The 26,369-nt window shown below is 38.6% G+C and overlaps 1 protein-coding gene across 2 annotated transcripts in view; it reads right to left on the minus strand.

Moving 5' to 3' along the window:
- The window catches only part of UTRN (utrophin), a 309,554-nt gene that overhangs the window by 166,605 nt on the left and 116,580 nt on the right, over positions 1 to 26,369 (minus strand). The window contains exons 49-51 of one of the 2 annotated variants that reach the window (XM_058021836.1): positions 25,352 to 25,557; positions 23,707 to 23,861; positions 18,184 to 18,373 (exon numbers count right to left, since the gene is read on the minus strand). In XM_058021836.1, the coding sequence (XP_057877819.1) occupies positions 18,184 to 18,373; positions 23,707 to 23,861; positions 25,352 to 25,557 (551 nt within the window). Of the gene's footprint in view, positions 1 to 13,677; positions 14,288 to 18,183; positions 18,374 to 23,706; positions 23,862 to 25,351; positions 25,558 to 26,369 lie in introns of those variants that run through there. The other variant, XM_058021837.1, reaches the window with a different exon arrangement.

Consider the following 26,369-nt stretch of genomic DNA (forward strand, 5'->3'; position numbering starts at 1 on the left):
TCAAATCCATTTTATCACTCAGGCTGAATTACATAGCTCACCTCATTCACACATCTATGACAGCCAAGACTGAGTAAGGGAGCAGCTTTCCATGCACAGCTTCACTGTGATCACAGGCACGGTGCAATTTTATACTTTCTAGACAGTCTAACCCTTAAAGAACTTACAAAACAATGGTGCCACAGGAAAACCCTTTGCAGTATTCTCTTTGTCAAATCTCAAAGTTATTATTAGTGAAACCAGATGGCAGTAGCAAATATAACAAGTGGACAATATATAGAATAACACTACTTTGAAGCCATGGCCTTTCTTCATTAGAAAAATCAGAAATACGTTTCTCCAAAACTCACAGCAACAAAATGTTTAATTATACTTTGTTTACAATTACATCTCCACCTACGTTACATCAGCTGAGAAAGTGCTCATGGAGAAGAGGAAAGAGGGCTTCCTCCTCCTTCAAAAGGTAAACACCAAGTATTTGTGGTGCCTCCTGCAGAGGAATCAGTAGGTGGCCCTTCAATGCACTGAATTTTAAGTGACAGGTGACCACTTTGCAGAACTTCACAAAAAAGTTGGGAAGAGGAAGTAATCATTTTCCTCAGCAGCATGTATGAAAATTAATGCCAAATGATAATGCAAAGGAAGTTGCCAAAAGCAGCTACAGTAACAGGAGATATCAGCATGGTATCAGAATTCCCATGGCTGTGATCAAATTATAAAGAATAAAATCAGCCACAAGATATCAAAAGGAACAGCACCTTATTTACTTCCCTTTGTTCTTCCACTGAGAAAAATTAAAATGTACTCTCTTTTACTAAAAGAAAGCCACAGGCAGTGATAGCCTGTGTATCTGCATAGATTTACAGCACAAGAGCGAACAAAAAGAAGGTGTAGCTTCTTTTATCTCTTAGCACTTTGTGCAAACCTTGACAGTCCTGCTGCTTGAAGCAGTCAAATCACAGAAATAAAGCAAAGCCTTAGAAGGGGCTGTATCAGAGGCAAGGAGCATTCCTTTTCTGTTGGTGAAATCTTTAGGGGTCTGGGGAAGGGGGGAAAGGTTAAAAAAAAAACAACAGAAGTGTCAGCACTTGCCTAGGGATCATGGCTCATTTGCCTCCTGCACTGAGAGATTCTGCAGAGCTCTTATTTCATGTCACCCAGTCTCTCACTCTTCTGTAGCAACAGGAATCTATTCTACTTTCACCTTGGAGCATCTACTAAAATGTTGCATTAGAAGAACAAACCAGACAGTGCTGCAACAACTGGGGAGATGAGTGTTTTCCGTAGCTCAGTGCCTAGTTGTGCTATTTTATGTCTTTTTAACAGGTTCATTAATTCTGGCCACCCTGCCTGTACAAGTTTCAGGCTCCCTTACAAACTGAAGCCACAATACCACAAAGTGCAGCAATGACTGACTGCCAGCTCTCCCTTTCAGTGTGTTGACTCTGACTTCAAAAACCATCCCAGTAAATCACCATTAGGTGAAACAAGACCACGAAATTCATACCATCATTACAAACTGTAAGTCAGCTGTTTCTCTTCCTAAAGTGTCTTTAATCTCATTTTATTTTTCCCTAAGTCACTACACAAATGCCACTGCCAAAGACTTATCTCTTGAAAGATGCTGGGACAATACCAAAACAGTCATAAAATCTAAACATATTTTATAATCAAATTAAACAATGCTAAACAAGACAAATTATTATACTTAGCTTTATGCCCTGGGCTTTCTAAGATGATCTAAATCACAGCTCCCTTTCAACATGTCCTATGCAATTGGACTAAAGCCTAGAAAATATATAGTGTGGAGCTTTCCTACACCTTCTCATTTCTTTTCTAAAATTTATTGCATGCTGTTCTAGATCTGCTATTCAAAAAAGTATCGAAACAACTACCAGGTAAGTCCATTTCCCTTGATTTCGTACTAGAAAAAGATAGGTATATTCTATGTATATATGGTTTCTTTGTCCTTGATTCAAAAATGGTACAGGTTGTTTACACACAGATTAACATAACTTCTAGCAGCATTCACCTGGCACAAGAAACTTACAGTGGGCATGCGGACAGCCAAGTTAATATATGCAAAAGTAACACTATTAGATGGCTTAATTTCTTCTCCCTTACAGCTGTTAATTTTTTTGCTCAGCCTAAATGTCTCTTTTTTTCTAAAATCATGTTCATTACATTTCAACGCCACCAACATGATCCTCCAGGGAATATATATCCTCTCAATAATGTACTGGACCTCGGTAATATTAAAGCCTCTATTTTCTCACTAACAAAATCTTCATTATCTCCTCAAATTTTGAATTTGAACACTGAGTTTTAAATATTAGCATACTTTTAACCCAGTGAATCATACAGTCTTGGGCCAAAGCATACCCTTGGCTTATTCCTAAATTCAACATCCAGCAAGACCTGGACAAACTTGAGATGTGGGACCACAAGAACATTAAAAAGATAAAAGATTCCAAGTGCAAGGTGCTGCACCTGGGTCAGGGCAATCCCAGACATGACTACAGAGTGGGAGAAGAGCTGACTGACTTCAGCCCTGTGGAGCTTGGAGGACTCAGTGGATGAAAAGCTGGAGAGGACCTAGCAATGTGAGCTTGCAGGCCTGAAGGCCAATAACATCCTGGGCTGCATCAAAAGAAGTGTGGCCAGTGGGTCCAGGGAGGATTCTCCCTTTCTTCTCTGCTCTCATGAAACTCCACCTCGAGTTCCGAATCCAGATCTGGAGCCCTCAGCACACAAATCTGTTAGAGCAGGTCCAGAGGAAGAGGAACACAAAGGCAATCAGGGAGCTGGAACACTTCTCCTTTGAAGACAGACTAAGAAACTGAGGTTGTTCAGCCTGGAAAATACTCCAGAGACAGCTCATTGCAGCCTTCTGGAAATTAAAGGAGGATAACAAAAAAAGAGGGAAAGTGACATTTCACATGGCCAGATAGCGATAGAACACAGGGAATGGTTATAAAGTGAAAGAGAAGACAGTAAGCTTAGTTAAGAAAAAAATTTACATTATGAGGGTGGTGAGGCACTGGAACAGGCTGCCCAGAGAAGATGTAGATGCCCTATCCCTGAAAATAGTCAAAGCTGGATGGTGAGCAGCCTGGTCTAGTGGAAGAAGATGTCCCTGACCATGGCAAGAGGGGGTGGAACTAGATGATCTTTAAGGTCCTTCCAATCCAGGCCATTCTATGATTCCATGATGCCTACAACACATTGGCTATCTTTCCTTTGGTTTTCATATTTTGTCTGCCTTACTTGTTACTCCATACAACTGTTCTTTCATGTTTCTTCTTGTATGAAGATTATCTGTTAACCTAAAACCAATGGTTCATTATAAATGCATGGAAAAAATTGGTTGCTCTTCAGCCACACAGGATCATTGCAGTGAGACACCCTTCTGATCACTGCTACCATCAGCATGTGTACCAACAACTACTTGTGTTCCCAAATGCACATCACCTTCTACGCCACAGGAACAGGTGAGTAGCCTTAGACAACCTCAACTGGTTGTCATTTTACCCAAGCCCGTAAGAGAAGCTACTCTCCTCTTGCACTTACTAGCAATGTCAAAATTAAACCATGTTGCAAGTTCCAGCAATGCTATTCCCCTCTGACACTTTTCCTACCTTGAATTGACTTTAATCCATAGTGGGAAACTTATCTGGTACTGTCAGTCTGTGAGGCTGCTTTAGCCAACAAAAAGCACTCCTGAAGTGCAGAAAGCTAGGCTATACTTTGGACTTCTGTGGAGTGATAGCTTAAACAAGAGGTTTTCCCAATGGATAAACCTGCTTTAGTCCTTAGAACCCGTTCACAACTTCCAAAAATTTCACCACAATCACAAAATCCATGAGCTAGTTTGGGGTTGTTTTGCACTGTTTTCCAGTTAAAACAATAGTTGACATCATAATTAAAAGGCAACCCATACTTTCAGTGCTTTTTGAAAGAACATCCCTCTCCTCCATCCCCCATTTCAGTCGCAACCAAACACTTGCAAAATGTGTATTCAGGTTCTGCTGGCAGAGTGACAGTTTCTCCTTATGGAAGAGGTCATTACCATACTTCTGCCACTGAAAAAAAAGGAGAGGAAATACACTTGTTTTCAACTAAAACAAAACTGGTCTCCTCATCCTATGGAGTCTGAGAAGCAATGATAAATTTCAAGACTTCATGGAAAAGTAAGACAAACTCAGACATCCAGTAAAAAGGAAGTTTAGACAAAACTAGTATTAATCAAAATACTAGCCCAGTGCAAAAATTCTAGAATCCACTTGTTTTCTAAATATAAATAATTTAAATTAATCCTGTGTAAGTGCCTTATCACATCAGCTCTCTTAAGAGACAATGCTCATGGAAGGTCATGTCCAGACCCAAATTCTTTAACTGAACCTTCTTAATTATCTCTCTTATTTTCATTTTAAAGTACCCTTAATATAGAGGGAACAATGTTATAAGGGATGAAAGCCTCCCACATCTGGGCTAAATTATCTGCTTACAGATAAAAGCTGAATCATTTAAGACTGTTTTCTTCTTACTGAGAACTGTGGAAAGAAATTCAGAGTTAATTTATCATTACACTGCTGAGCTGTATGAAGTGAAAGATAATGGCCTAAAAATTGATATATAGCTATTTCACTGAAATAGCTGGGGGACTGCTTTTAACTCCTGATGCAAACACATAGGAAAGAAGTGAAACATCATTGGCAGGCTTCCCTCTTTTCTTTCTGAAAGTATTTCCCCCTCTCCCAAAAGAGAAAATTGCCCTGCTTACTAATAAAGAAAAAAGAGGGAAAGGAGATTTTTGTGTAATCTGTGACTTTTATTATGCTTCCATCCTTCTCAGAGGTGCCCAAGAATCCCAAATATTGAGTAACTTTCATTTAACCTCTGAAATTTAAAGTTTAATTTCAGTAACAAAGAGGAGAAAGACATTTGTTTCAAATTGCTTGCTGTCTTGGAACTTGCAGCATAAGAATACTCCTCTTTGTAGCAAAACATAAGAGAGAATAATAACCAAGAGACTTCCAATATTTGATATGGAACATCCAAAATTGAATGTGAAGGGTGAGTGATTATTTCAGGGCTAATAATGCATCCCTTCTTAAAAGAAAAAAAAATTAGGAAAGCAAAAAATCATAGTTCACGAACTGAGTCCAAAAACGGCAGGTGACAGAAAGGAGTGACCTCAGATGACTGTTCTAGGACCATATCCCAAAACCCAGCACAATTAGCACTAATTGATCAGCAGTCTCAGCAAAAATGCCAAGATTTGAGCAAGCACTGAAAACCAAGTCTCCACCTCTCCCTAGAAAGGATGCTTTCTTCAGGTCAGAAATCTGGAACAGCAAAACCAGCACTTGCACTATTAGCACAACACTGTACTCATAAATACAGGGCTCATCAGCAAATAAGGAGCATCTACAGATTCATAGAATCATTAAGGTTGGAAGAGACCTCTAAGATCTTCAATTCCAATCATTCACCCAGCACAGCCAAGTCCAGCACTAACCCATGTCCCTACACAACCCATCTACACATTTTTTTCAACACTTCCAGGAATTTTAATTCCACCACTTCTCTGGGCAGCTTATTCCAATGCCTGACCACCCCTTCATGAAGAACTTCTCCCCAATGTCCAATTTCAACCTCCCCTGGCACAACTTGAGTTGAGCAGCATTTCACTTGCAGCTTTCACTACCATATTTACCATGTACCATAAACCACAAGTAAATAGAATTACTCTGCGACTATGAAAAACTGCTCTCTTAGTGCAACACAGGATATCAATTATCAAAAACTCCACTGACAACTTCCACCCACATTCAATTACCCAACTATGCAGGGCTGAGCAAGTCACTTTTGCTTTGAAGTAAAATCCTTTGCACCAAAGTATATCAAAAGTGCCCAGCATGAAAACATCACAGAGCAGCCAGAATCCAATGCAGGTCTGCAAGCAGTGGATATGAAATAGAAAACTCTCAGGGCAACCTTGGAACATGATGTCTCTTACAGTTTGTCTTGATTAAAAACAGAGGGGAAGGCAAAAAGGAGGCCAGAACTCTTCCAGAGTCCCTGACGACTAACAGTGACAGGACATCTTCAAACAGCATTATTTTTCCAGCTACCTAGTGAGAGCAGCTTTTCTTAAAAATAAGCTCAAATGATCTGTCTGAAGAAGACAAGAAAAAACTGTCAGTTCTCTAGACACAAACTGGTGAAGCACTATGCTGTTCTAGGCAGCTACTGCTTTACAACTTCATGAATTTGGGATGTGTAATTAAGCCCTAAGGGAAAGAGGGGGGGAAAATTGCTTCCTGAAAAATAGCAGTAATCAAAAAGCACTGTGGCAAAATAATATGGCAAGAGGGTCTCATATCAAATATTGAACCAGCTCCTGTAAACATGTGAAGTTCATGGAAGTCAAGTTTCCCATTAATGCTACATTCATGCTTTAATAGAACTACCTTATATTTTAGATTTATATTTGCTGCAATAGCAAAATATTTTCAGGTTAAAAATCAGAGTTGCCTTTAAATAAATGTAAGAAGATTCTAGAAGGCTGTCCTGAAATACTTCTCTCATCTCCTCTCTCCTTTCCTCCCTTACACATTACTACAAAATGCTATTAAAAAAGGCACTATATCCTAGAGCCTATCTTAACTTTTGTTAAGCTGCATTTTGTTTCCAAATAGGAATGATGGGTGCAGCACTTAAGAACACTGAAATTCTGAAGCTTTATGTCCTCTCCCATTTTGTTCTTCCTTCTTATTTCACCTTAAAGAAACCATTCTATTTCTAGAGAAGCTCCCTGATACATAAAGGACTAGAGAGCACAAGGGTTTACAATAATGAACCCATTTATTATACAGTTTTATTTGGCACTGATCCTAATTAGACAAATGGCAAAACAAAGTGGTTTCATTTAGGTCAGCCCCGTCACTCAAGATGTGCAAAACCTTTCTGTCTTCTACTTTAGTTCTGAAAACATCATCTGAAAACATAGAAGCAGGGGGAAGGTTAGATGACAAAGTTTTATGCTATATTAAAATGCCTTCTAATCATAGGCACATAATTCAGATATGCACCAAGTGCCTGACTATACTGCATTACCACTATTGAGGTTAGACTACAGCAAAAGGATTTGCAAATGAGTACATGCTGTGGCTGTTCAGCAGACTCATAGCAGGCGCCAATTTAGATCAAAATTCAGCAGAGAAGTAAGAATTTTTTCACATGGAGTAAAATCATGAAGCTCCTTTTCATAGGAAGTGAGCAGCCCACAGCTGAAAACTGCTGCTCTATCGTTTTGACTATTTTAGTCTTCACTTATAAGCTAATAGGGCACTAGCACAGAGAACCACAGAAAATCACAAGTTGGAAGACCTCTGGAGGTCAAACCTCCTGCCAATTCCAAGAGCTAATTTCAAAGCTGGGTCTGCTGCTAAGGGCCTTATCCACTGCAAGTGTTAATACCACCAGAGATGGAAATATAACAGCCTGGTTTTTCGGGCAGCCCACTCCAGTGTGCAGTTACATCTCCTGGGCAGAATTGTTGTCCTTACACCCAAGTCCCTTGCTGCAGCATATTCCCACTGCCTCTTTTCCTTCCACAGGGCCCCTACAAGAAGAGCCTGGCTCCATCTTTTATAGTAACAACTCACCAGGTATGCAGTGACAGCAGCTGGAAATTCCTGGAGCCTTCTCTCTTCCAAATTAAATGAAGTCAGCTCCCCTGCTGCTCTACTCATGTCCTGTGCTCCAAGCAATGCATTCTTCCCCCCAGTCTCTCACTATCTGTCAAACCAGGGGCCTGAAACCAACTGTGGTATTCCAGACATGACCTCATGAGTGCTAAGTAGAAAAACATAAACACTTCTTCCTGTCTGGCTATAATCCTTCTCACACTTGTACCAATGCATTGAATCACTCCTTCTCAGGTGCAAAAACTGGCTTTGGGTTTTTTGGGAGCTTTTTAAAAAACTCATGGGGTTCCTGTCAGCCCATCCCTCCTTCTTGAGGCCCCAAGGAATGGGAACAGAACTGTTCCTCCACAGTCTAGTATCATTCACAAACCTGCTGAGTGTACTCTGTCCCACTCTGGATTACTAACAGTACCAGTCTGTTTCATAAACTGTAATTCATAAACTGTACCAGTCTCTGTTCCATCCCCTGGGGAACACAAATGCTCCAGACATTTTCTTCCCACCTTTTGGGTCATCTGTCTTGTCCATATCTCTGATTTGGCTGTGAAAGATTGCATTCAAAGTCTTTCTAAAAATCACAATCAGGGAACAGCACTGCTTTCCCTACATCCAAAGACACAGCGACAACTTTCTCACAGAAAGCAAACAGCTTGGGCACCCTTCTCAAAATTCAGGATGGCTCTTCACAGTCACCATCTTGTCTTTTGTGCTTGGAACTGCCTTACTGAAGTAAAGCACTGCAATGGGAAATATTTTCTTTAAGTACTGAGGACACAAGTCCTTGGGGAAAGACAATAAGCTCCTAAGTCTCACTATCAAAAGGTCTTCCCTGTAACTTTACCTACAAGTTTCCCTTTGAAATTCTGCTCATTCTTCTACACTCCAACTCCAATCACAACCAGAATCCACATCTTTCTTCATGAACCAACTTACACTATCCCAGAATGTCTATGGGAGTTCAAAAGATCTCATATCTCTCTGACCTATCAAAACATAAAAATATCCCTCCAATATCCCACTGTTTTGTTTTTTTTACCAGACCCCTCTGAAAGTCCAAAGGAAATCAATCAGTAAATAACATGCTAACAGTTAACAGCATCTTGCCTACACACCAAAGCCCCTAATAGTGCTTGTCCATCACTGACAGAGTATACACAAAGGTGCAATTTGATGCCAATGGAGAACTGAATTCCATTATATTTAATTTAATTTCTTGCCCATATTTCTTGTTTCACATCTTTTGACTCACTGGATAGTCATTTCCAACCTTCACTTACCTCATTTCTTAAAAGTTATTAAAAATTTTCTCCCTTCAGCCTTCCATTATTTCTCTAGCTGCTGTGATCATTCTATAATAAAGGCCAGAAGCAAACCAATTGTCACCTCCCAAGACTTCAAGATGCCTATCATTTCAAGTATTCTCCACCAGTTTTCAGCTTTACAACTTTTAATCCAAATCCACAAAGAAATTATGTCCATCTCATTCATTTTAAATGATCAGTGACTGACACTCATTCCTAGCCTATTCACATTCCTTGCAAATAAGGTTTATATTCTGTCTCTAAACACCATCAAGGTACCTTGTTGCCCTTGATTAGCTGTATGCCAGCCCTATTCTGCTTATCAAGAACCCACGTCATGTTTTGTCCCAGCCCTGTACACACTCTACAGGGCTGTAACCACTTCTACAATCACTCCCACTGCAAACAAGCTGTGGGTGTTCTGAGGTGGAGTGGTTTCCAGTTACACTGCTCAGTTGTTTTCTAAAATGGTAAATCCTAAACTCCTGAGAGGCTGATCATTAGATATTATTTAATACATTTCCTTTTTCAAAATAGCCATTTTGTTCTTATCAGTTCACTCCTAGCCTTATTGCATTAGGGTAGATAATAGTCATTATTATCCAAGGCTCCCTTTAATTCTCACCTCCTCCCTTCAAGAAGGCTTTTTTGTAGATCTAAATCTTATTAGAATGTCCTTTATACAACTAGAACCATATCAAGCAGCCTGGAGTTAACTTGCTCATCTAAAAAAAGAAACCGTCTGCATAATTTAGCAATGCTTTTGACGACACTGCTTCATTTTCCAATCAACAACCTGCTTAATACAGTAGCCTACTTCAGAACATGTTTCCAAAATTAACTTTAGGTCTCACTTCTGCTGTCCAATGAATGTACTACATTGCTGCTCCTCCTCACCCACATTTGGTTATCTGTATTTTATACCTGAATATGTCAAGTGTAAATGATTTATTTTCTAAATCAACTTGAAGTCATGTAAACATTTAAAACCTTACATCTTTGTTGACTTCATTGGAATCAGGATTAGCCTACACATTTCTCAACACAGCCTCCCGGGCTTTTTTTTTTTTTTGCCCTGCCTCCACGAACTTTTTTTTTTTTGAAAATTTCGTAGGAACAGAGGCTTTGCTGCTACTCTCAAAATTCAACATGATGTAAATGTATTTTGGAATGCATCACCAGTATCACAGCAAAAAAAAAGGTTTTGGCTGACCCCAGCATTCACTGTGCTTGTAACTTCCTGCAGTTTTACAAATTTAACACTGGCCATTAAAAAAAACAGCACAAAATGAGAGGACTGCACTTTAAGTTATGTATTCTTAAAAAAATTACCTCAGGAGACATGTTTCCGATACATTTCATAGCTGAGGAAGTCAGGAACTCACCTAAGTTGCCACATGGAGACTCATGTTGGATCAGGTTTGAGAATTGAGTATTTTACATGAAGACAGTTGAATATTTTTTTTTTAAGCAGGTGCTTCTAAAGAATTAATTAAAAATGAGAGGGAAAAAAAAGAGAAAAAACCCTCTCAGCAACTAGGTTTGTTCCTCAGCCTGTTTTCCAGGGGATGAATGCTCCAGTTCCTGAATGCTAGCAGTGTGTTTTAAAAATACACAGTCAAATTACACAAGCAGGATACATATTTCAAGGTAATCATTTAGCTGTCTGCCAGAGATGCACTATTCTTTACCTTTCATCAGGGAAATTAGAGAAAGTTTCACAATTCTCTACTTTTTTTTGTAAGTAATGTTGTAGCTCTGGTCTCTCACAAAAGATGTATCAATTTGTACCTCAAAATGGTTTTTTTTTCTGTTATTAATTCATTCTAGCCTGAGCTAGTTGGATATTACTTATAAAAGTCTTTCTTTAAGGAAAACAATCATATTAGCAAGAACATAGAGCAGACGACAGCTGTACAAGTTTTCTAATTGTTCATTATCAGCATCAAAGTCTTACACAAGAGTTTTGAAACAAAGCTGCTAGCAACAATAAAGCAAAACTTATTACATACTGACTACAAAATGGCAAGTGCAGACATTTTGCCCTCTTATGCCACTAATTTCAAGGTAAAAGAATCAAATAGCAACAAGTGAAAAGGTCTATCTGGAAAAATTCACCTTGGTAAGAAAAAATTTGTGAAAGAAAAAGCAGCAACAAAAGAAATATCCTAGACTTTGGAATGTGTGGTTTTCAGCCATGCTCTAGTATGTCAACAAAGTGTTTATTTTTGTTTTTGCTATAAAGAAATTTGAAAAATGTGGACTATGAATGCTGATTGCTACTATTATATGAGGCTGTTAAAAGGAACAATCATGACTTTTCCCAGTACAGTTAAATGATAAAGCCTTACTACTTCTTTAATAACCAGTGCAGTTAAAGAAAAAAACCTCTAAACTTCAAGAATTTGTCTTAAATACTTTATTGGCCCTCTGTTGTGATTCAGAGGACACTTCACATGAAACATTTAGATGTAGTTCATGAAGCACCTACCTATACAATGCAATAATTCACACACTACAGTAAATAGTTTATCTTCTGCAGATCTGAACTATACCAGTGTATCCAGAGAGTGCACAAGACACGTACAAACATCTGACATTCCAAAGACAGGAGTATACAGGGCACTACAAGAAATCCTTCCTGACTTGCTGTCATGGTTGCTCTTAGTAATTTCCATACATTTTCTCATCTAAGCATTAACATTTCCATCACCAGACTTCCATCTATCATTGCCTTACATTGACACCTGCTGGAAGTGACTGGGATCGTAAACCATTTCTTTTTTCTGCCTCAATTAGTGCCTGATTTAACTCTACAAGAAGACTAACAATTCTACCTCCAGTAAACTAAACACAGACGTCTGAAAAACTAAGCCACATGACTTTTTAAAAGCAAAAAAAAACATACACTGTGTAATTTTAAGCAATGTGTAATTCCCAAGGCTATTACTGAATGGGTTCTCAATCAGAAAATGTATTTTCATAACAGCCTTTTAGAAAATTTTTTCACTATCCCTTGGGTAGATTTAAACTCAACAAATTAAGTATACATCCATTAACTAGGCTCTCAGGATAATTAGCAAATAATTATAACTCCAGGAGTCACTAAATAGTGGCTTGAGAAACATTTTACAAACAAGTTTATACAAATAATGTAACTAAACAGGCAATTATAACCTATATCTTTACATTATTAAAAAAAATCTGCCTTATTCACAAAAGCAAACAGGCTGTTTATTGACAACTGACAGATAAGAACAACTGAGGAACATTTGTTAAAGCAGCTTGTATGTACACAAACTGTCTCTCATTCTTTATAATGAAGATGCATCTATTAGTACAGCTTGGTAAACTGAAGCATGCTGAAACAGCCATCTGAAGAAAATGTTCTGCCCCATATGCCAGAACTTCATCTACAAGCTTCACTGAACAACATTCTGCATGATACTTTTTCCTTACTTTTAAACCCTACTCTAAGGATGAGATCTCTCTCACTTGATGTCATTTTCAAATTCCTCACAACAGAAAGCACATCTCAGATTGAAGCAGGTAGGGTGAGTTAAGGTACCTTTGCTCTATCATCAGAACAAGACTTTGATTCTCGCACACCTTGTATGCAAAACACAGATGTATTTTCATCAAAAAACACAGACACTTTTAAAGTATCATAAGCAGCAAGAAGAGAAAAACAATTTCCAAGGCAGCCAAATAGAATTTATGTAATGTCAGTATCTTTATAGCTGAAGACCTATCAAATTTTATAATTTTGCAAAGTTTCAAGACAGAATCCTTATATTAGAAGTTCAATAATATTAGCACAGTATGACCACCTCAAACAGGCATCAACACTGCAGCACTATTAACTCACGGACTTTACAGATCAGTTAGAAGTTTATTAATTTTATTTACTTATTTTAATCTGGTGAGTGACCAAAACTACTTTTAAAAGTGAATTTTACTAAGTATCGTAGACCATCACCACGGTATTAAGATTCAGAACTACTGAGCCCATGAAAAAAAAAAAGTAAACACCATCTTTGGAAACAGAAATAATCAGCAACCAAAACAGGTACCATCAAAAGCAATAAGTGGTAGCCTATGTCAACATGCTTTTCCTCAAACTTTTCTTGATTTTCCTAACTGAAAGAGCTCAGTTGGTGAAGGCAGAAATAAATGGCTGAGTATTAAGTCTGCCAAACTCATTCCTAATTAAAAGCTTCATAAAGCTTAAAAGAAAAATAACACTGGGCATGGAAAAACACAGTTATTTTACATAATGGGTACACACGAGTTAAAGAATCACATATACCAAGAAGCAACTAACTCCCTAGGAAAAGAACTGTTTGTATTTTACAAAAAAAAAAAAAAATCTCAGTGAACATAACAGTTTTCCTCCCAGACACCTAAATGGTGGGCAGGAGAGCACTTTTCTAAAAAAATGTATCACTCTGACAAGCACAGGGTTGTTGTTTTGTTTTGGGTTGTTTTTTTTCTTATTGTATTTTTTAGCAAAACACACATGGAAAGCATTACATGCTTAAAAACACTAGATAGCCAAGATGATTTTGACGCTCATCCCATGCTCACTTTCTTTTCTTTTTATCTCAGAAAGACAGAGTTAGCAACACACACACTCGACATTTAGGGCTTACATTTCCTACCTTACAAAGCTTCTGGTAACGGGGAGAAGAAACTGCCATCCTCTGTAAACGATGCAACAACACCACAACTTTCTGAAGAGAGGTTCTCACCACAGCCATCATTTTAAGTTTGCCACACTTCTGAAGATACCTCAGAATTTGCATTATAAATGAAGAGCAACTATCATTTCCTCCCGGTCACTGGACAATGATTTGCCAGCTTTCTGAGCATGCTCTCTTCCAGGACTGCTTTTGCAAGCTACAGGCTTTATACGTTTCAAAGGCAAAGAAGATTGATACAGCATAAGTTTTTCTCCCAAAATAACCCCACAAAACAAATGCAGAAAGATAACAGCCTTCACAGATTCCTCTAATCGGTACTGCTCAGCTCTGCTTCTGCAGAGGGCAAATGAAGTTGAGCAGCCGATCGTATGCCTCTGTTCAGGAGTGCAATAAATAGCCAGAAAAAGGTTATTAATTTAAGCCTGAAAGCTGCAGGAACAAAAAAGGAATTCCTTCAGGAAGACGGCTCCAGTGTATCACAACAGTTGTTCCTCCCTAGTAGCTGCTTTCTATCAGCAGACAGAGTGTTTGCTTCCTCACTCTGGGAAAGGATGCTCTCGTTCTCAGACTGAACGCAGCTCTGGCAGAGCTGTAGAGTGAGTGAATAACAGATTGTGTTATAAATCTTGAGAGAGGAGCACAGGGATACCTGCCCTAATTATATCAGCCATACGTTAAAGGCTAATAAATCACACAGGCGTTTCTCAAAACTAGATTACCCAGCACAAAAGGGAAAATTGCAGGGGGTAAACCTCTTTCTATAAAAACTCTTTTAAAGCAAAATTAGTCAAAGGGATCTAAAGGATCCCACTTGCACCAGAAAGTAGCAATGTTTTTCACAAGTCATTTCCTATTAAATATTTTCCAGAATGACTTTAGACAAGAAAAAGATAGGGTTTTGACAGAGTAAAAGCATACAGTTGCATCATCAACCCCTTCTCTAAGTCATCCTTGAATCCAAAGAGCTAACACAATTTTGATGTATTTCCCATGACAAAGCAGAATTATTTAAGTCATCTAAGGATGATGATAAGATGTTCAAGAGCATGGAAGTGGTTTCCTACCAGTAAGGCACTCTCAGTGCAATAGAGCCAACATACCCCTAGGTGTGGCAAAACTGCAGCATAGCCAAAGCCAGCTACTCATTGCTTCCAAAGGTGTTTTGATGAATCTACTTAAACCTGTCTCAGAGGGACTGCTGCAGCAAAGGTTCAGGGAAGCCTGAACACAGTAGGTGAAGTACCAATCATATGATTTAAAGTGCATATTTCTACGTGAAAAGGTCCCTACACGTTTCAAGCACATGAATCAGCACAATATGCAGACAACAGCTATCCTAACAAGTTTGTATGATCCAAAATAATGCACAGCTTAGATGTCAGTGCATTATACACTGCTTTGCTTCTTCTAAGGCACTTTCCTAGGAAGGACATGAATGCAAGGTTCAGGTTCTTCATATAGGACATTTAAAAACTCTTCCCATCTAATTCTGTGTAAACCGTTTCGTCTTTACTTTTAGGACTAAATCAATGTTTCTACCACTCTTCCACATAAACCCCATTTCCCTGTACTCTGCTTTCTTGATGCGTCCGCAACAATAACAACATCAGTGTGAACAGATAAACAGATACACAGATTCCATGCTATATATAGAAATCTTGCCATCTGTATTCACCTTGCCAGACACACTGTATTTTCTCATCTTCATGACTTATTTGAACTGTCCCTCTGCATGCCACTGCTCCCGGCTTACATCCCTTCCACCAGAAGTCTGCTTCTTTAACTTTCCAGATTGAGCCTACCATGATTAGCTGACATGCTCTTACCAAATATCTTTTAAGGAAACCTGTGAAGCAGCAAAACTCTGAAATCATGGAAGCATTTAGAAATGACTGTGCAAAAGCTCACACCTCTTCTGTGCAAGAGAGACCCCACAGTCCACACCTTCTTTATTTCCTTCTACTCTTTATCTTCCCAGATCTTTCAATTTACGAGTTTGAATCAAGCAATGAGACAAAACAGCCAGCCACTACTTATGGTAACTTCTTTTAAAATACAACAAATTTTAATTATTTTGAACACCTTTACACGTATAGGCCCGGGATTTCATATACCTTGCATTACTTCTTACTATTTCCTAGCTTATTTTCTGCATCTTTTTTCAAATTAGTTTTTAATCTCTTCCAAGTCACTGCTAAATATTTTCCAAAACAGACTGTAGTGTTTTGGCACTAACCTGAATGGAAAAACTTCTAGAAGGTTTAGATACTGAGAGAATTAATTGAACTGACTGATGATATAATTTAGATGTCTCCTTTTTAAAAAGACATTGCAACCACACTCAAAGTCTTCATTATTTGCATAGCACTGTTGCTGGCTTCAGGTATCACAATGAAAGACCAAACAAGGCTTCAGGGCTCAGATCATTGATTCCACTGTAGAGTGACTTGAGCTGCAGCCAAATAAGTTAGGCCAAAAATGTAATGGAGGATTGTCCTCCCATGCAAGCACAGATGCCAGCTTAACAGATGATCCTATTTTGAAAATGCATGACATGTAACAGCAGCAACAACAACAAATTCATCACCTTTTGTATAGGTTCAGCTCATTTCACCTAGAATTTATCACACCTTGAACTCATAGTAAAGTTTTACTTAATACACAGGCCTTGGGAGCAGGGGCATCTTCATACAGAACAGAGAAGGTTATAATCCCTGCATTCTTCTTGAAACCATTTAACCACTAACCTTAAAACCAACACTTCTTTACATATTCAACAAGACACCAAGAGAACAACACTGTCATTTTACACCACATAACAGGGGAAGAAATGGAAATTATCTTTGTCTAATCAGATAATAAGCTTAAGAACTTGCAAGGGAGTGGGCTTGATCTTTTGAGGTACAGCAAGATGTTGGAACTACATTTTGTTTTCAGAAGTGCGACAAATACTTGAAAACATAAACAGTGATTTTGGAGTCATTATATGAATGTCTTCATTTACATTTAAAGACTGTAAGATGGTAGGGGATAAAGTTCATTCTGGAAGTCATTATGCTATGACAGTCTTTGACATGCTCCACTTCCTAGGGTAGCCAAAAAGGCTTACCATGTTATGTGAGGTCATGGGTGAGTTAAGTGATGATACTTCATGTGCACAGTCTCAAAGATATGGACAATATCAGGTACCAGATGCTGAACCAGGGGAGGTCACGATCCAGCACCTCCACCTGCCTTTTCAGCAGTGACAAGCCAGGACAGCGTGCAAAGTCAGGAGTTGGTCATAGACCTTCTTCTCTCACAGCAGTCTTGCACAACAGCTCTCCCCTCATGCAGCACAACTCAGGCAATTTTAATCAGATTGCAGCACAACAAAGAATGGCAAACAACCTTCTACACACAGTGCTTCACAGCCACACAGAGCCAACAAACAAACTGTGAAATAACAGCTGTATCTTGGTGTGATAGACTACACAGAATGCAAGGTAATGCAGAAATAAGTCTATTTACACATAGCACTGCCTTCTGTTGTTCACTGCCTGTGCCCTGTTTTAGCTCTTCCACCTCCACTACATTAGAGTAGTTGGAAGTGGCACCAATATAAAGCATAACATTAAGCTCTAGGTGTCACCACTACAGAGTAGGCTCAGCATTTCACAAAAAGCCACATCTCTACAGATGAGTTACCTGACTGACTAAAATAATTTGGTGAGTGACATGCCATCTTCAACAGATACAAGCTTCCACAAAACATTGTGCTCCTACTATGATTAGCAAGTATAACTTGCTATCAGATATTTTTAAGAGTCTTGTTTCATTTCAATTCAGCATAGGTATGTTCAGATTAAGAGCAATACTAAAAGCAACATCTTTTTTTCATTATAAGCTGCTCAAACCCACTTAGATCACAGGTGACATTAATCCAAACACAGAGTGCAGGATTTAATAAGTGGTGTCAGTTAAACTCCTCAGCCATTTCCAAGGTTTCCAGTCTGGGGCCTGAACATGAAATAAGGCCAGCTGGGGAGCTGGTGGGCAGGAGAGGGAGAAGAGGTAACCCAAGCACAACTTCTTGGATTGCTAAAAAAGCAGGAGGAAGGTGGCAGACAGAAATAGGAGAGAGTGCGGCCCAGAAGGGCTTTACTTGGAGGGAAGTAGATTAAATTGTTTGGTTGAACAATTACACAACATGACTTGGTTTAATGAAGCGTACACTTCCTGAATGCAGTCACCCTCCAAGGATATTTAAGAGCCCTCAGTGCCAAAGACATACAGAAAAATATGTGCTTCAAACCTTAAGAAGACACATCTGCTTCTTTCATACACCTGACTTCTAAAACACTGTGTCTTAGGAAACACCTTTCAATAGGCTGCAGCTTTCTCCAAGCAAGTAGACAGCTTTTCTTTATAACATTTGCCATTGAGACAAAACCTGAATAACAGCAATATTATTTAGTTCCTCACCTGCATTTGCTTTCTGAGTTCCCTTATGTAGACACTGTCCTGAGCAGTGTTCTCACGCTCGGATGCATCTGCCAGAACATTTACTGTTGTCTCTGCCTCTTGAATCCACTTGAGGAAGCTCTCCAGATCCTTGTGTGAGGCCTGTATTGTCTTCATCTCTGTCTCCAAGAAATTCTGCCTATCAACAGCTCTGAAAACAAGACAAGTGTCAGAATATTCCCCTATAAGATACAATGTTATATACATCATAATGAAACTACTAAAAGGAAATCTGAAATGCATCTCTAGTAAGAACAGAGATACAGCTTGTTTTATCATAATTTATATCACTGTTTTTAGTGTATCTATAGCTATCCACAGATGTCCTGAACTGGTTATACGTTTGACAGAATGTATTCTTTTTTTAAAGGCATGCAGTAAAAACTCAGTTATTAATTAAAAACCTAGGTTTTCCTTTTAGAGTGTTACCATCATCAACTTATGCTAGTCCAAAGGGTAGAAGTGTTATTGCCATGTGTGAAAAATGGGCTTTACCCCATCAACAAAAAACATATGGAGCAGAAACACTGAGTGCTTGGGGTATTTTCACAGTGAGCAGAAACACTGCCATAAATTCTTAAGAGTTAAAATGCTAAGGGATGAAAAGTCAGATACCTGGTTCTTTCTGCTAGAAGACACTTGACACAATCACTCAAACAAACAGAATAATACATTGCCATCAAAAATATATGCTCAACGAACTTAAAAAAAGACTGGCAGAATATGGTCCAAATAATTTTCAATCATCCAAAAGATTTCTAACTGATACAAACACTAAAGTTTGTATCTGTAAGAGGATTTTTTTTCATGTAATAACAATATAATCCTAACATTTTATCAGCAACTTCAAATAATTTCCTAGGAAAAAAAATCACCTTATAGTTCTGCATTACAGTGCTGTCTTCTAGTGATTGACATGAAACTCAGATGAGAAACTGTTATAGTCAGCAATTTTAAAAGCTCTGATTAGCAACATTATTAAATTTAGACAAACTAAATTTCACCCACTTGAGGCTGTTATTCTGCCGCATTCCTTCTCCCAAAATCAGGATAAAAGAAACAAGCTATCCCACACCAGAACACTGTAGAGAAACCTCTAACAGAGCTAACAGCTAGAATGCTTCTGCTGAGTAAGTAGTTAAATTTTATTTTCACATCAAGCACTAGCTGTATTGCAATATTTTAGAATTAAAGTGATACTTAATTTCAAGACAGACAAGGCCAAAACACTCAGTATTTGGTATTTCCATGTTTCTGCAGACAGGCCCAAACTTGTGTCTTCCGCATCCTCCCATCTACTTCAGCTTTCTTTCCTCCTTTTCATGCTGTGATGCTCAGCAGTATGAAGGAATAACTATGTTTGGAATTGTGAATTTCTAAACTAGTAAAAATATTCCTTTTAGAAAAGAAGCAGTGGGTGTTCAGTACCATTCAGGATGACATTTCAAAGCAAGTAGCCTGGTTTACTAGCACATCAGATGAGACAGCTACAAGTAAAAGCTGTCCTCTTTCAAGGACTGGGAGGAAATTTCATGCAACCCAAATTCTGCCAGGCTCACATTCCTAAGTTTTAGCATAACCAACTGAACTTTTTAGAAACAATTTGCACAAGGATAGTGTTGCAACCCCTATTTTAGAAGCTTTGGTCTTACACCACTTGCTAATTGCTTTAGCTAAAAATAAGACTCTAAGAATTGTTTCTGACTTTGTGCTTGCCCAAGTTTTAGTGAGTAGCAAATAACTAGGATATCAAGAAACTTTCATTCTTGCTTCCAACTTGCAGCTGGAATGCTTCACCCAGTCTAGAGAAAAAAAATGCAGCATGCTAGGGAAAACAAGTAGCTTGATAATAAGCACCAGCTAAAAAATTAGAGCACACCAAGGAACTGTGAGAAAAATGTAAAGTAAAAGCAGTTATGAGCTCTAACTTCAAAATCCTCTCCCTCTGCAGGGATTTTCTTTCCTAGCAGGGGGTTAAGGCCAAAGGTGGAAGAACAGGAGTGACAGCAGGAAGAACAGACTGGTAATAAAGGTGACCTTCAAAGGAAAAGAACGGCACCAAAGGATGAAACACCAAGTGACCCAGATCTCTAAGTCTAAGTACTGATGTATTAGATAGAAATTGAGACAACCTGAACTTTGAAGTTAACAACATTCATTGAAGAATATTGTCTTCATCCTAAAGTTTTAATTTCTCCAGCCTTCTGCTTGGTTGAGCTTTAAGGAAAGAATGAAATCCTATTACTGATCCACTGCTGCCATACTAAATTAAAGCTGAAAAACAATCCTGCCGCTATATACATACAAATTTACAACTAATTTCCTAAAATTACGTGGGTGTTCTTAAGAGGACATGTATAGCAAGCAGTAGCAAGCAACACTTTAAAAGAGCAGATGGAAATATTTTCCTCCCCTGCTAGTAAAGACCTCCAACATAAAATACAAAATAGAAAATTTTTTTACAGGAGAATTCTGTACTGCAGCTTAAAAACTACCCCATGCTATAAAAACATAACTCAGATTTTCAAATAATTCTGACACAATTAGAGCAGCCTCAAAAGACAGAGGATCTCTATATCTTCCAGGTTGCAAGAACTAAATGTGAGGAGAAGCTGGAGAATTATTTTCAAATGTAGCTAACCTATACAGTGATAGTGGAGAAAGTCTACACAGATTCTATTGGCAAACACACACCCAAGAAAAAATTGTTACTGTATTATTTAAGTTTTCATGGCTGTTTCAGGTTTCTGTCCCACCCAATTATTTTTCCAGATTTATACTAAAAATCTGCGATGCAGATACATGGGCGTGATCAAAAGAAATTCAGAAACCAACATCTGATACAGTACAGAAAGCAACTATAATCCATTACCAAGGCAGCACAATCACCTAGAATGACTATGGTTTCACCCTAAAGTATAAAAGTAGAACATAAATAGCCACTGGGCTAAGTATCCAATTTACACAATGTCAAGCTGAGGATCTTCAATCTCTTAATGCCATCAGTTTAAAATAAGCTTCTTCACTTTACATGCCATGGCTATAGTCTTCCTGGTAGCGTTCTTATGGTGACCAGAACCACAATCCTTCCAGGAGATGCTATGAAGGACCCTTTCCACAGGGGTCCTTCAAGTGTGAGTGGGGGGAACAAACTGGTATTTTAAAGCATTATGCTATAAATACAGATTTATTCTTATAGAAGCCATAGGGCTACATGTCCATTCTATGTATTAGCCCTAAATGTCCCAACATCTGTCACAAAAAGTAAGGCTCATCAGTCGTATTTCTATTTATTGCATTTAAAGTAAGTATAAAAACCTTCATCCTGTTGAAAAGGTGCTTTCACTGCACAGTCTCCCCTTTTAATTCTACTGTGCTGCTCAGATGGGGTTACACTGAGCAGCTCCACACTGGCTGCCCACTGGCTCTCAGAGTTGTCCTTTCCATTCTGCCACTAGTTAATAAACAAAGCAGATATTCACTTTCCTTAGGCTGCAGACTTCAAACAGTAGCCCCAGTGATAATTAAGGAGCTTCAGTTATACACAACAAAATGCAGTAGCTTATTATTTTAGACTTTAAGCAGATTCAAAACTAATTAGAGGCTTCCAGGCAGGAGCCCTTCTTTCTGGTCACCTTCTCTAAATAGTGGGCAGTTTTATGCCAGCTCTAGCCATAGCACTGCAAAGTCTGAATGTGAATGAGACTAATACAGAGTTTTAGTCTACTGTCAATGCTAATCCAACAAGGAGCTGTTTTCCCTCATCCTCTAATTAACCAGGAAACAAGCTGCCACATCCAAAGCACAAAATGACAGAAGAACAATTTTCCTTCAAGGAAGGATAGGATGACATTCTACTCTGCTTCCTTCATTACCTGCTCACTGAGAATGGTCCTGCTGAGGAGGACTTGGGGGTGCTGGTGGGTAGGAGGCTGGACATGATCCAGTAATGTGTGCTTGCAGCCCAGAAAGCCAATTGTGTTCTGGGCTGCATCCAGGGCAGTGTGGGCAGCAGGGCAAGGGAGGGGATTCTGCACCTCTACCACACTCTGGTGAGATCCCACCTGGAGTGCTGCATCCAGCTCTGGGACCCCAACATAAGAAGGATGTGGACATGTTGAAGCAGATCCAGAGGAAAAACTAAAACATTCTGAGGGCTGGAGCACCTCTCCTATGAGGAAAGGGTGAGAGAGTTGGAGCCTGGAGAAGCAAAGGTTCCCAGGGGACCTTACAGCAGCCTTGCAGAGCCTGAAGGGGGCCTACATGAAACATGGAGAGGGACTTTTTGCAAAGGTATATAAGGACAGGACAAGAATGGCTCTAAACTGAAAGAGGGCATATTTAGATTAGCTATTAGGAAAAAATTCTTCACTGTGAGGGTAGTGAAGCACTGGAACAGGAGAAGCTGTGAATGCCCCATCCCTGGCAGTGTCCAAGGTCAGACTAAATGGGGCTTTGAGCAATCTGATCTAGTGGATTGTGGTCTGCTCATGGCAGGGCAGTTGGAACTGGATGATCTTTAAGGCCCTTTCCAGTTCAAACCATTCTCTAATTTCACAAGTTCTATAATGCTATCCTCCTCTCACTCCTCAAGAGATAACATCTCCTTAAGCTTTACGAAGTAGGCTTTTCATTCCTTTAACTGATGTCCCATTCCAAAAGCAGCTGCTTCTTTCACATGCACATGCATACATACAGACTTCAGTTGTCATCTTCCCCACTCCCACATAAAGAGGATCAATTTTTCCTTCTCTCCATCTAACCACAATGCATATAGACTTTTAGATTTCAGAGTCAGACACTATTCTAAATCTTAATTGTCTATCAATACCAAATACTCGAAAGAATTTCTGCAGAAATTAGATTATCCTGCAGGAAAAAAAATTATGCATAGGAAAATATCACATTTTCATTGAGACATATCTGCAGATACATCTTAAATAGAGGATTAATAAAAAGAAGTTTCAATTAAGTCTCAATTCCTACAGCACAAGTATTTTCTAGATGGGAGTACTGGAAGGATTGCACTTGACAGCCCCATTCTGGGGAAGTTTCCATTAGATGAAAGGCCATAAGGAATTAATGCATGGGAAGATGAAGCTGAACACTTACAGCCTTACAAAAAGGAAGGACAATACCAAACTACAAATACATAAAACATACCAGTAATAAAGAATAAGAGAGGAACTTTGAAAGACACTTAGAGAATAATAGCCACAGGAAAACCTGAAACCAAACATGAGAAGTCCCTTCTTTTTCTGCTTAAAAATATACCACATAAATGGGAAGTCATACAGAAGCTTTCCATTGTGAACTGTGGGAATTTCAATCATCAAAAGAACTTGACTGCAATTGACTAATTATCCCCAGCAGCACTAAAAGCTGCACTTAAGCACACAGAGAAGAGACTACAATACACATGTATACAGAGAACGCAAGTTTAAGGCACAAGCTGCTACATATAAAGTGAAACCTTGTAGTTACCTTTGGTTGAGATTAACCCAGCAAGTGTTCATTTGGTCAGTGGTTTCCTTCACCTTCCTTGAGTCGTCATCACGATACTCTCGAAGTAGTTTATTAGAAAGATCATTGAATGCTGCTACTGTGATGTCACCTCTATGCAAATCCTGTACCAACAGCTAAAAAGCAGTGCCAAATGAGACAGATTAAAATGAGACTATTTCTCATATTATGTATTTTATCACACATTATAAACCTCTCATTTTTTCCTCTTTTCTAAAAAGCAAAATGTGCACATTTTTCATGTAGGGGTAAAACCTTACAGAGAAAATCTACAGATATTAAATGTCCTGATAATGAACTAATCAAAGCATAAATAGGTGAGAAAAAGCTGTATTTGCCAGAACTGCCAAAGGTTAGAGAAATCCTCTTTTATAGTCTACTGGCAACAGAAATAAAAATACTTCTGTATTTTGAGTAGCATGAATAAGTTTGAATTATTATAATAGCAATATAAGCAGCATTTAAAAGCATCACAAATGAAATGTACAATATGAGAATTTGATTTCATTCCTTGGGGTTTTTGGTTTTGGTTTTTTGTTTGTTTAAAAATAAGGAAATACATTAGAAAGGTTTCTTTATTGTGGCAAGATATTTACAACGTGCCTTGACTTTAGAGAATCTAAACTCATTATTTCAAAATGAAAAAGAGTATTTACATATATATATATATATATATATATATATATATCCAGTTGCACATTATGGCCTCTGTTTGGGCATGGACCTGCTTTCACTTAAGAAAACAAAGTAGACCTAATAGTCTATTTCTATTTCCCTGCTTATGCAGAGATAGACATAAGTCAGATAGTTGTGTGAAGCACACAACTTTACTGTCTACTTAAACAGCTATGGATTGGTAAGCAATTCTCACAATCACACTTCCTGTCTCTTCCATTACTCAGCTGCATCTCTACATTGCCCCTTCGTGAATATATATGTGCATATATATATGCACATGTTTTTTTAAACTCTAGTATATCCCTGTTCTAAATACTGCACTGGCAAGAGCCTCTCCTCACTGCTTTGTGTCTTTAGTTCTCATACTGTGCCACCTACAGCTCACCCTTTTTCTGACAGCCACCAGGACAAAGGACACTAGACTTACAGATTTATCACAGCATGCTTGATATGATATAAAAAGCATCAAAGATTGCATTAAATAAAAAAAAATAAAAATAAAAAAGCATAGGATATGCCTGGCACCCACCAGATGTGAAATTCAGGACAATTTTAAATACCTTAGTCCATTCCTTGACTTACTAAGCTGCTGTTAAATATTTCTATGAAGTCAATTTTGCAGCAGTATCATTAAATTTTAATTGGTCTGGGGTTCAAGCTTTTTGCATAATATCATTTCTTTGATGCTAAATTATACTAATTTCAACTAAGCTTTAAAAGGCACACATGCCACCTGTTTACTACCCAAAACGGGATTTTTGGGTAGTGTGATATATTGAAAAACATAGACAATTAAAATATCATGCCCAAAGAGAACCAGAAAATAGTACAACAACTAAATTGCGCATCCACTCATCAATTGAATGTAGTAGCATTACACAGACTCAGGAATCTGGTATGGCAAAAAAGAAAGCATAAGTGGTCTTACTTTGCTCTCTGCAACGTGTTTGGCCAGTGTCTCTTTTGGGGCCTGCAGGAGCCCTCGCAGGCGGATCTCGCACTGCTCCATGAGGTGCTCCATCTCCTGCCTCTGCTCGTGCCACTGCAGGCTGTCTGCCAGCATGTGCTTCAGCTGCTGCTGCCGCACCTCCACGCTGTGCTGGGTGCTGTCCCACTGGTTCTTCAGCTTCTCCACTGCAGAGGACAACACGGAACGTGAAAAATATGAGGCAAGTGAAAAAGTAGCCATAGCTACCTCCTAATCTTCAGGGCAAAAGGCAATAATAGAACAATAATTCTCAAATACAACAGTCTCAATATTCAGTATTTTAGTTCGCCGTCTAGTTGACATTCACAGAAGCAAATGAAAAATCAGGTGTTTGGCTTCCTCTTGTTTGAGTAAGACATCATACAAGTAACAACTATTTTTTCTGGTATATTTCAAAGTCATTATTCACTTTTAAAGTCCACACATATAGGAAACTTTACAGCAGAGATATGCCAGCAGCAGGGCTCCAAGGAGCACAATTTTAGGGTGATTTTAGGATAATAGAAGCAATAAGTCATCTTTTTGCATCTATAACTTAAACCGGTAGATAAATACTGTTTGGACAGTTTGTATAAAGCAAACTGAGCATTCCTGACCACTGTCTCATGGCACCTACACTGCAATTTTGGCCAATGTAGAAACATTCCACAAGGTAAACAAACTACTTTGGCAATTTAACTCCAGCACAGGTTTCTATAGAATTTAGTAGATAACCCAGGAGAAGAGAGAAGTTATTGGTTACACCCCACTCCCTTAAAGTGGAAGGAATTCCATTCCTCTCTCAATAAATAGTTTCATTAGATGATGGATAAACACACTTAACCTTTAATAAACAAGGAGTGAAAAACACAACATAAGAGCCTAGAACAAAAATAGTGCATCACAAAAAGCAGTGTATCTGTCTTTGGAGAGAAATGCATGGCATCATACATTTTCCTGGATACTTACAAGACCATTA

The sequence above is a fragment of the Melospiza georgiana genome, chromosome 3 (assembly GCF_028018845.1).
Source record: "Melospiza georgiana isolate bMelGeo1 chromosome 3, bMelGeo1.pri, whole genome shotgun sequence".
Classification (NCBI taxonomy): Eukaryota; Metazoa; Chordata; class Aves; order Passeriformes; family Passerellidae; genus Melospiza; species Melospiza georgiana.